A 12,478-nucleotide genomic window follows, 5' to 3' on the forward strand; every position below is an offset into this window, starting at 1 on the left:
GAGACTGATCAACAACTACAGGAAGCATTTATCTAATATTAGGTTTTGGTTGAAGATCTGATAACATTCAGTATCACAAATATGCAAAAGTAGAGAAAATTAGAAAGGGGGCAAATACTTTTTCATAGCACTGTATATAAAAACAAATCCATTGTTGGACATGAAAGACTGTAAAAACACCAAGAAATCAGCTCCAAGTGATATACATTTTGGAAATCTGTTCCCATCGTATACAAATGTAAGCAAGGTTTGAAATTATTATGTTTTAGTCAAATATTATCTGTTTGGGCTTCGTGCGGTCAATTTGCCGTCTACAGTTGATGATCCCTGGGATAGAGTTTACTAACTAGGAAGAGCTAGAGGTTACTAACTAGGAAGGGCTAGATGTTACTAACTAGGAAGGGCTAGAGGTTACTAACTAGGAAGGGCTAGATGTTACTAACTAGGAAGGGCTAGATGTTACTAACTAGGAAGGGCTAGAGGATACTAACTAGGAAGGGCTAGAGGTTACTAACTAGGAAGGGCTAGAGGTTACTAACTAGGAAGGGCTAGAGGTTACTAACTAGGAAGGGCTAGAGGTTACTAACTAGGAAGGGTTAGAGTTGACTAACTAGGAAGGGTTAGAGTTGACTAACTAGGAAGGGCTAGAGGTTACTAACTAGGAAGGGCTAGAGGTTACTAACTAGGAAGGGTTAGAGTTGACTAACTAGGAAGGGTTAGAGTTGACTAACTAGGAAGGGCTAGAGGATACTAACTAGGAAGGGCTAGAGGTTACTAACTAGGAAGGGCTAGAGGTTACTAACTAGGAAGGGTTTGAGTTTACTAACTAGGAAAGGCTAGAGGTTGCTAACTAGGAAGGGCTAGAGTTTACTAACTAGGAAGGGCTAGAGGATACTAACTAGGAAGGGCTAGAGGTTGGTTGATTGATTTTGGCAGACATTGGTTCAAACAGTATTTATTTTATATTAAAATACTTCAGCTGCTCTCGATTAAGCTTCCCTGGCACAATGGCGCCAACTGAACAGTCTCAAAAGTGCAAACCCCGCCCACTTGGCACTCAGAGCATGCACAATGAAACACTCCAAGAAAGCAAATACTATTTGAACCCAGGTTAGGATTTTGGAACAGGGTGTGAGTGTGTTCTCCAAGGGGCTCACCGTAGTCCCTGAGGAGGGCCTGGGTGGGCCTCTCTCTGTCGGGGGTGGTGGCCTCGGAGCTGCCCCCGCTGGTGTTCCTGCTGTGGCTCTTGGCCAGCGCGTGGCTGCCGTCCACAATGCCCTGTTGGGATGGCATTGTCATAGTCTGCTCAAATCATTAAAGGGATATTTCACTCAAAAACAAACAGATTTGAGTATTTTGTTCATTAGTCCACCCAAAACATCTTTGTGGACTAATGAACAAAATACTAAAATACATTTGAGTAGAAAATATCCTTTAAATACTAATTTATGGTGACCTCTTGCCAGGTTTCTAACCTCTTTCCTGGTTAAAAAATAAATAAAAAATAAAATAATAATATATATATATATATATATATATATATATATATATATATTGTTTTTACAGATCTCTCTTAGCTACATGTTTTGTTCAGTTTATTTTCTTTACAAATGTCTTTCTGGTTGAGTGAGCATTTCTACAGCGTGGAGAACAAAATAATTGGACTCACCACCTCCGCTTGGGCGCAGGTGGACTCCAGGAGAGCGGAGTCTTGGACAATGTTGAGCATTGCACCTGTACAGAAAAAAAGGCCCTTTATGATTATCTTCATTCAAGGGCGACTCTGCACTATGTAAAAGAGAAAACTGTTTTGGCACGTTTCCCATGTTCGAACACACACACACACACACGAGACAACTACATCAAAGCACGCCTCCAAGACTCAAATCTGGTTGTCAGTCGCATTTCCTAATGAGGATTGAAACAGAGGCTAAATCACTCAGTTCAGCCACCTTTTATTAAAATCATAATATATCACATTTTATAACAGACTTTTCATTGTAAAACAATCAAAGGTCAAATTAAGAAAATGGGTGGAGATAAAATGAAGATCAACTAACCCAGGATCATCTGCGTGTTGGTGGGGTCTGTCTCCGTCTGTAGTGCTCCTATTAGGATGTTGACCAATCGCAGCTTGAGGGAGACAAAGGAGACAGCCTTGTCATGCAGTGAGTTGTCGTCGTTGCTGAACTTTCCCTCCAAGAGCACCTGGAACATACAAATAATACATGTGGTTGACTTTGCACTTAGACAACCCTCTGGAACTACAGGGCATTGCAACTGTTAACTAAAACAGACAGTTTAGTAGAAATTCAGTATAACACAAAACGACTAAACATTGATTTAAGTCCAAGTCCCTGTCCATCGATTGTATCCATATGTAAATTATAAGAGCCATCCATACCATTTCCTCATTTTATTCGGTGCTAATTTTTTCTCATTAATTTAGGGTTGATATAAGGCATATTAGCTGTGTCTACACAACTAATTACATTTACATTTTAGTCATTTAGCAGACGCTCTTATCCAGAGAGCGACTTACAGTTAGTGAGTGCATACATGAATGTTTTATTTTTTCATACTGTCATCCCCCGTGGGAATCGAACCCACAACCCTGGCATTGCAAATGCCATGGTCTACCAACTGAGCTACATCCCTGCTGGCCATTCCCTCCCCTACCCTGGACGACGCTGGGCCAATTGTGCGCCACCCCATGGGTCTCCCGGTCGCGGCCGGCTACGACAGAGCCTGGATTCGAACCAGGATCTCTAGTGGCACAGCTAGCCCTGCGATGCAGTGCCTTAGACCAATGGTGTGGGACTTGGAGCATCTTGAAGACTACGAGGTTTGAAAACATCGGACAAACTTTGGTTTTAGAGTGTAATGTTCCTTTAATGACAGGTTTACCTCTGACTTGACGTTGCCAAAGTGGTGTGGCAGAGGCAGCATGGACAGCAGGATGTTGATGGAGGCTCTCCTCAGGTCTGTAGGGTTCACGTAGGTCTTAAACTTTGACAGCTCTCTGGAAAGGAGGAAATAACAAGTTACTTTATATAAAATGACAAACATTCAAAGGATATACAAAGGAGTTAGGCTCCTTTTAAATGTTTGTCATTAACTCCTTTTGAATATTTGTTATTGGAGTTAAAACTTAAATGACAAACATTAAAAGGAGACAGCAGTCAGATACCATGTTTAACCAACAATCAATTGTCCACTGATAAGACTCCTCAAACTATTTCTTACATTGACATTTTAGTTTTTTTCAAGCGTATACAGTGAGTTATGTTAAAATGTTCATTTCTGGGCATTTCCCTTGTGTGACACTAACAGACAAACATACAAAGACAACCTTCACCCGAAGAGCTAAACACACAGATTTCTGTCAACACTGCATTCATTATGCAGGCAGATGTCCTTAACAGAGACCATTTGACTAACTTTCTGTCAAACATCATAAGACTAATTAGACAAGGTACATTTCCTGAGGAAAATGTGTGCGCTTGCTTCAGCTGTATAAGCTGTAAAAGCAGTTTCAGCACAGGAGAGTTTAGAATATTGAGAAGTATGGGGAAGAACAATAGTAGCTATTCTTTCAGCAAGCAAACTTAAAAGCTGGAATCCGCATTAGGAGAAACAGCACCACTGTTCACCCCCAGCACATTTGTTATTGTTTTTGTAAAAAAAAAAAGAAGCTATACATACTCTGCTGTCCTATCGCGCATGCAATGATTTCCAAGAGAAAATAAACTTTGTTCGTTGTTTGACGTAATTTCATTGTTTTTGTAATATCGCAAACGGATGTGGCAGTTTCACCACGACTGATTCCAGCTTTAATATAGATGTAGCATTAGTCACCGGTCGGGGAGGATGTTCTCCAGGGCAGAGATGAAGTAGGGGACCACCACGTTGATGCCCTTCAGGTCGGAGCAGAAGAGGGCAGAGGAGTTGAGGACGATGCTGGCTAGGACCGGTCGGCAGATGTAGTCGGAGATCTGGAGGCCCTGGATCAGAACCATGTAGAACCTGGGGAGCGGAGACAGAGAATGGTTTAGTCTAAGTGGAGCTTTTTAGACAGACCCAGAGGAGAATCCAGAAAGCAGCATTATTAAGTTAGCTGGCTAAGTATGATGAACAGCCACATAACTCTGGTCCTGGGGCCCCCAAGGGGTGCACATTCTTGTTTTTGCCCTAGCATTACCACACCTAATTCAAATAATCAAAAGGAGTCAAATCAAGTAGGTGAGTTGAATCAAATATGTTAAAGCTAGGGCAGAAAATGTGCACCCCTTTAGGTCACCAAGCCCAGGATTGGGAAACACTACGTTAAACATGTGGGTACCTGGACAGGTAAACGGGCAGGATCTCCTCGCCGGTCTTCTTGCTGCAGAAGATCCTGCAGAGGGTCCCACAGGCCTCGGCCCGGCCCGACTCATAGTTGTCGGGGAACTCGTTGGCGTCGAACATGGGGTTGGACACCATGGTGTCTGTGGACATCTGGGAGCCCTGCCTCCTCGGCTCTACACCCGCCTGAGTGGCCAGGGCTGGGGGGGAGAAAAACACAAGAATGGGGGACGGAGTAGAAGAGGGGGAGCAGAATAGAGAGGAAGGGGGTAGAGATAAGGGAGAGAGAGAAAAACACAAGAATGGAGAATGGTTAAGGAGAGGGTGGGGGTAGAAAAGCGAGAGAAACCGCACCCATTGCCACACCCACCCCCCTGAAAGATACCTCTAAGATATCAGTGAGCTGAAACATGTTTTCAAATGTTGTGCTAATGGAATGGTACAATGGAGGATATTTACTATCAAGTCCATTTTTACTTACTTTAACCTGACCGACTGCCTTTACCCGGACAGCTCTACTGCTCCACACCCTATTCCCTATATAGTGCTATGGGCCCTGGTCAAAAGTAGTGCACTATATAGGGAATAGGGTGCCATTTCAGAATGCAATTTATGAATTTTGTCATTTATAAGATAAAAGTGTGTATGTATGTGTGTGTGTGTGTGTATATATACACTGCTCAAAAAAAATAAAGGGAACAATTAAACAACACAATGTAACTCCAAGTCAATCACACTTCTGTGAAATCAAACTGTCCACTTAGGAAGCAACACTGATTGACAATACATTTCACATGCTGTTGTGCAAATGGAATAGACAACAGGTGGAAATTATAGGCAATTAGCAAGACATCCCCAATAAAGGACTGGTTTTGCAGGTGGTGACCACAGACCACTTCTCAGTTCCTATGCTTCCTGGCTGATGTTTTGGTCACTTTTGAATGCTGGCGGTGCTTTCACTCTAGTGGTAGCATGAGACAGAGTCTACAACCCACACAAGTGGCTCAGGTAGTGCAGCTCATCCAGGATGGCACATCAATGCGAGCTGTGGCAAGAAGGTTTGCTGTGTCTGTCAGCGTAGTGTCCAGAGCATGGAGGCGCTACCAGGAGACAGGCCAGTACATCAGGAGATGTGGAGGAGGCCGTAGGAGGGCAACAACCCAGCAGCAGGACCGCTACCTTCGCCTTTGTGCAAGGAGGAGCAGGAGGAGCACTGCCAGAGCCCTGCAAAATGACCTCCAGCAGGCCACAAATGTGCATGTGTCTGCTCAAACGGTCAGAAACAGTCTCCATGAGGGTGGTATGAGGGCCCGACGTCCACAGGTGGGGGTTGTGCTTACAGCCCAACACCGTGCAAGACGTTTGGCATTTGCCAGAGAACACCAAGATTGGCAAATTCGCCACTGGCGCCCTGTGCTCTTCACAGATGAAAGCAGGTTCACACTGAGCACGTGACAGAGTCTGGAGACGCCGTGGAGAATGTTCTGCTGCCTGCAACATCCTCCAGCATGACCGGTTTGGCGTTGGGTCAGACATGGTGTGGGGTGGCATTTCTTTGGGGGGGCCGCACAGCCCTCCAGAGGTAGCCTGACTGCCATTAGGTACCGAGATGAGATCCTCAGACCCCTTGTGAGACTATATGCTGGTGCGGTTGGCCCTGGGTTCCTCCTAATGCAAGACAATGCTAGACCTCATGTGGCTGGAGTGTGTCAGCAGTTCCTGCAAGAGGAAGGCATTGATGCTACGGACTGGCCCGCCCGTTCCCCAGACCTGAATCCAATTGAGCACATCTGGGACATCATGTCTCGCTCCATCCACCAACGCCACGTTGCACCACAGACTGTCCAGGAGTTGGCGGATGCTTTAGTCCAGGTCTGGGAGGAGATCCCTCAGGAGACCATCTGCCACCTCATCAGGAGCATGCCCAGGCATTGTAGGGAGGTCATACAGGCACGTGGAGGCCACACACACACTACTGAGCCTCATTTTGACTTGTTTTAAGGACATTACATCAAAGTTGGATCAGCCTGTAGTGTGGTTTTCCACTTTAATTTTGAGGGTGACTCCAAATCCAGACCTCCATGGGTTGATAAATTTGATTTCCATTGATAATTTTTGTGTGATTTTGTTGTCAGCACATTCAACTATGTAAAGAAAAAAGTATTTAATAAGATTATTTCATTCATTCAGATCTAGGATGTGTTATTTCAGTGTTCCCTTAAATTTTTTGAGCAGTATATATATATATATATATACACACACAGTGGGGAGAAAAAGTATTTGATACACTGCCGATTTTGCAGGTTTTCCTACTTACAAAGCATGTAGAGGTCTGTAATTTTTATCATAGGTACACTTCAACTGTGAGAGACGGAATCTAAAACAAAAATCCAGAAAATCACATGTATGATTTTTAAGTAATTAATTTGCATTTTATTGCATGACATAAGTATTTGATCACCTACCAACCAGTAAGAATTCCGGCTCTCACAGACCTGTTAACTGCACCTGTTTGAACTCGTTACCTGTATAAAAGACACCTGTCCACACACTCAATCAAACAGACTCCAACCTCTCCACAATGGCCAAGACCAGAGAGCTGTGTAAGGACATCAGGGATAAAATTGTAGACCTGCACAAGGCTGTGATGGGCTACAGGATAATAGGCAAGCAGCTTGGTGAGAATGCAACAACTGTTGGCGCAATTATTAGAAAATGGAAGAAGTTCAAGATGACGGTCAATCACCCTCGGCCTGGGGCTCCATGCAAGATCTCACCTCGTGGGGCATCAATGATCATGAGGAAGGTGAGGGATCAGCCCAGAACTACACGGCAGGACCTGGTCAATGACCTGAAGAGAGCTGGGACCACAGTCTCAAAGAAAACCATTAGTAACACACTACGCCGTCATGGATTAAAATCCTGCAGCGCACGCAAGGTCCCCATGCTCAAGCCAGTGCATGTCCAGGCCCGTCTGAAGTTTGCCAACGACCATCTGGATGATCCAGAGGAGGAATGGGAGAAGGTCATGTGGTCTGATGAGACAAAAATAGAGCTTTTTGGTCTAAACTCCACTCGCCGTGTTTGGAGGAAGAAGAAGGATGAGTACAGCCCCAAGAACACCATCCCAACCGTGAAGCATGGAGGTGGAAACATCATTCTTTGGGGATGCCTTTCTGCAAAGGGGACAGGACGACTGCACCGTATTGAGGGGAGGATGGATGGGGCCATGTATCGCGAGATCTTGGCCAACAACCTCCTTCCCTCAGTAAGAGCATTGAAGATGGGTCGTGGGTGGGTCTTCCAGCATGACAACGACCCGAAACACACAGCCAGGGCAACTAAGGAGTGGCTCCGTAAAAAGCATCTCAAGGTCCTGGAGTGGCCTAGCCAGTCTCCAGACCTGAACCCAATAGAATCTTTGGAGGGAGCTGAAAGTCCGTATTGCCCAGCGACAGCCCCGAAACCTGAAGGATCTGGAGAAGGTCTGTATGGAGGAGTGGGCCAAAATCCCTGCTGCAGTGCGTGCAAACCTGGTCAAGACCTACAGGAAACGTATGATCTCTGTAATTGCAAACAAAGGTTTCTGTACCAAATATTACGTTCTGCTTTTCTGATGTATCAAATACTTATGTCATGCAATAAAATGCAAATTAATTACTTAACAATCATACAATGTGATTTTCTGGATTTTTGTTTTAGATTCCGTCTCTCACAGTTGAAGTGTACCTATGATAAAAATTACAGACCTCTACATGCTTTGTAAGTAGGAAAACCTGCAAAATCGGCAGTGTATCAAATACTTGTTCTCCCCACTGTGTGTGTGTATATATATATATATATATATATATATATATATATATATATATATACATACATACACACACACACACACACACACATATACAGTGGGGAAAAAAAGTATTTAGTCAGCCACCAATTGTGCAAGTTCTGCCACTTAAAAAGATGAGAGAGGCCTGTAATTTTCATCATAGGTACACGTCAACTATGACAGACAAAATGAGAAAAAAAAATCCAGAAAATCACACTGTAGGATGTTTAATGAATTTATATTCAAATTATGGTGGAAAATAAGTATTTGGTCAATAACAAAAGTTTCTCAATACTTTGTTATATACCCTTTGTTGGCAATGAAACAGGTCAAACGTTTTCTGTAAGTCTTCACAAGGTTTTCACACACTGTTGCTGGTATTTTGGCCCATTCCTCCATGCAGATCTCCGCTAGAGCAGTGATGTTTTGGGGCTGTCGCTGGGCAACACGGACTTTCAACTCACTCCAAAGATTTTCTATGGGGTTGAGATCTGGAGACTGGCTAGGCCACTCCAGGACCTTGAAATGCTTCTTACGAAGCCACTCCTTCGTTGCCCGGGCGGTGTGTTTGGGATCATTGTCATGCTGAAAGACCCAGCCACGTTTCATCTTCAATGCCCTTGCTGATGGAAGGAGGTTTTCACTCAAAATCTCACGATACATGGCCCCATTCATTCTTTCCTTTACACGGATCAGTCGTCCTGGTCCCTTTGCAGAAAAACAGCCCCAAAGCATGATGTTTCCACCCCCAATGCTTCACAGTAGGTATGGTGTTCTTTGGATGCAACTCAGCATTCTTTGTCCTCCAAACACGACGAGTTGAGTTACCAAAAAGTTCTATTTTGGTTTCATCTGACCATATGACATTCTCCCAATCCTCTTCTGGATCATCCAAATGCACTCTAGCAAACTTCAGACGGGCCTGGACATGTACTGGCTTAAGCAGGGGGACACGTCTTGCACTGCAGGATTTGAGTCCCTGGCGGCGTAGTGTGTTACTGATGGTAGGCTTTGTTACTTTGGTCCCAGCTCTCTGCAGGTCATTCACTAGGTCCCCCCCGTGTGGTTCTGGGATTTTTGCTCACCGTTCTTGTGATCATTTTGACCCCACGGGGTGAGATCTTGCGTGGAGCCCCAGATCGAGGGAGATTATCAGTGGTCTTGTATGTCTTCCATTTCCTAATAATTGCTCCCACAGTTGATTTCTTCAAACCAAGCTGCTTACCTATTGCAGATTCAGTCTTCCCAGCCTGGTGCAGGTCTACCATTTTGTTTCTGGTGCCCTTTGACAGCTCTTTGGTCTTGGCCATAGTGGAGTTTGGAGTGTGACTGTTTGAGGTTGTGGACAGGTGTCTTTTATACTGATTACAAGTTCAAACAGGTGCCATTAATACAGGTAACGAGTGGAGTACAGAGGAGCCTCTTAAAGAAGAACTTACAAGTCTGTGAGAGCCAGAAATCTTGCTTGTTTGTAGGTGACCAAATACTTATTTTCCACCATAATTTGCAAATAAATTCATAAAAAATCCTACAATGTGATTTTCTGGATTTTTTTTCTCTCAATTTGTCTGTCATAGTTAACGTGTACCTATGATGAAAATTACAGGCCTCTCTCATCTTTTTAAGTGGGAGAACTTGCACAATTGGTGGCTGACTAAATACTTTTTTCCCCCACTGTACATACACACTTCTTTCTTATAAATGGCTAAATTCATAAATTGCAATGTCTACTTATTAGCTGACTGGAAATTCACACAAGGCAAGATATACGGCTCAAATATACTGACCAAACATCCACCATATCATGTAATATAGGCCTAGAGGCTAGAGTAAATACCAACTCAAGGTTATCAACTGAGGAACAAATAACGCTGCGGGGGAAGAAACTCAATGTTTGTTGGTTTCTTTGGAAAATAAGTGTTAGTGTGTAAGATCCTGTGGAGTGAGATTACAGGATCCAGGTCTGGTGGAGCAATACTAGGTCAGTTTGATTCCAGGCAAAACGGGGAAGTGGTTTGGCACGTTTAGGTCATATTAATTAGGGCACACTGTAGCAAAAACAAAAATGAGTGTTTCTTATTGGACAGGTTAAGGAAGTCTTTCTTCTTGTTTCCATCAGATTTCTTCCGTTTGGTACCTAATAATATATACAGTGCCTTCGGAAAGTATCGAGACCTCTTTACTTTTTCTACATTTTGTTACGTTACAGCCTTATTCTAAAATTGATTAAATATTTATTTTTTCTCATCAATCTACACACAATACTACATAATGACAAAGTGAAAACAGGTTTTTAGAAATGTTTGCAAATGTATTACAAATAAAAAACAGAAATACCCCAAGTTACATAAGTATTCAGACCCTTTGCTATGAGACTCGAAATTGAGCTCAGGTGCATCCTGGTTCCATTGATCATCCATGAGATGTTTCTACAACGTGATTGGAGTCCACCTGTGGTAAATTCAATTGATTGGACATAATTTGGAAAGGCACACACCTGTCTATATAAGGTCCCACAGTTGACAGTGCATGTCAGAGCAAAAACCAAGCCATGAGGTCAAAGGAATTGTCCGTAGAGCCCAAGACTGTAATCGCTGCCAAAGATGCTTCAACAAAGTACTGAGTACAAAGGGTCTGAATTCTTATGTAAATGTAATATTTCCAGTTTTTATTTTTAATAAATTAGCAAACATTTCTAAAAACCAGTTTTTGCTTTGTCATTATGGGGTATTGTGTGTAGATTCATGAGGGGGGGTAAAACTATTTAATCCATTTTAGAATAAGGCTGTAACGTAACAAAATGTTGAACAAGAGTTTTTCTTTATTTCTTACTCTTTTTTACATTGTAGAATAATAGTGAAGACATCAAGCTATGAAATAACACATATGGAATCATGTAGTAACCAAAAAAGTTAAACAAATCAAAATATTATTCAAATAGCCACCCTTTGCCTTGATGACAGCTTTGCACACTCTTGGCATTTTCTCAACCAGCTTCATGAGGTAGTCACCTGGAATGCATTTCAATTAACAGGTGTGCCTTCTTAAAAGTTAATTAGTGGAATTTATTTCCTTCTTAATGCGGTTGAGCTAATCAGTTGTGTTGTGACAAGGTAGGGGGGGTATACAGAAGATAGCCCTATTTGGTAAAATACCAAGTCCATATTATGACAAGAACAGCTCAAATAAGCAAAGAGAAACGACAGTCCATTATTACTTTAAGACATGAAGGTCAGTCAATACGGAACATTTCAAGTGCAGTCGCAAAAACCATCAAGCGCTATGATGAAACTGGCTCTCACGAGGACCGCCACAGGAATGGAAGACCCAGAGGATAAGTTCATTAGAGTTACCAGCCTCAGAAATTGCAGACCAAATAAATGCTTCACAGGGTTCAAGTAACAGACACATCTCAACATCAACTGTTCAGAGGAGACTGTGTGAATCAAGCCTTTCATGGTTGAATTGCTGCAAAGAAACCACTACTAAAGGACACCAATAATAAGAAGAGACTTGCTTGGGCCAACAAACACGAGCAATGGACACTAGACCGGTGGAAATGTGTCCTTTGGTCTGGAGTCCAAATTAGACATTTTTGGTTCCAACCGCTGTGTCTTTGTGAGACGCGGTGTGGATGAACGGATGATCTCTGCATGTGTATTTCCCACCGTAAAGCATGGAGGTGGTGGTGTTAGGTAACTTAGTGGTTAAGAGTGTTGTGCCTGTAACCGAAAGGTCGCTGGTTCTAATCCCTGAGCCGACTAGGTGAAATATCTGTCGATGTGCCCTTGAGCAAGGCACTTAACCCTAATTGCTCCTGTAAGTCGCTCTGGATAAGAGCGTCTGCTAAATGACTAAAATGTAAAATGTGTTATGGTGTGGGGGTGCTTTGCTGGTGAAACTGTCTGTGATTTATTTAGAATTCAAGGCACACTTAACCAGCATGGCTACCACAGCATTCTGCAACGATACGCCATCCCATCTGGTTTGGGCTTAGTGGGACGATCCTTTGTTTTTCAACAGGACAATGACTCAACACATCTCCAGGCTGTGTAAGGGCTATTTTACCAAGAAGGAGAGTGATGGAGTGCTGCATCAGGTGACCTGTCCTCCACAATCCCCCGACCTCAACACAATTGAGATGGTTTGAATTCAGTCGGACGGCAGAGTGAAGGAAAATCAGCCAACAAGTGCTCAGCATATGTGGGAACTCCTTCAAGACTGTTGGAAAAGCATTCCAGGTGAAGCTGGTTGAGAGAATGCCAAGAGTGTGCAAAGCTGTCATAAAGGCAAAGGGTGGCT

General features: G+C 43.2%; 1 protein-coding gene across 1 annotated transcript in view; it reads right to left on the reverse strand.

The window, feature by feature from the left end:
• LOC311134086 (ral GTPase-activating protein subunit beta-like) overlaps positions 1-12,478 on the reverse strand; it is a 77,175-nt gene that overhangs the window by 34,671 nt on the left and 30,026 nt on the right. The window contains exons 10-15 of the mRNA XM_084167676.1: positions 4,343-4,544; positions 3,859-4,026; positions 2,908-3,022; positions 2,061-2,208; positions 1,670-1,734; positions 1,158-1,278 (exon numbers count right to left, since the gene is read on the reverse strand). Coding sequence (XP_084023802.1) covers positions 1,158-1,278; positions 1,670-1,734; positions 2,061-2,208; positions 2,908-3,022; positions 3,859-4,026; positions 4,343-4,544 — 819 coding nt within the window. The remainder of the gene's footprint in view (positions 1-1,157; positions 1,279-1,669; positions 1,735-2,060; positions 2,209-2,907; positions 3,023-3,858; positions 4,027-4,342; positions 4,545-12,478) is intronic.

Source organism: Coregonus lavaretus (assembly GCF_964263955.1).
Source record: "Coregonus lavaretus genome assembly, chromosome: 8".
NCBI classification, from domain to species: domain Eukaryota; kingdom Metazoa; phylum Chordata; class Actinopteri; order Salmoniformes; family Salmonidae; genus Coregonus; species Coregonus lavaretus.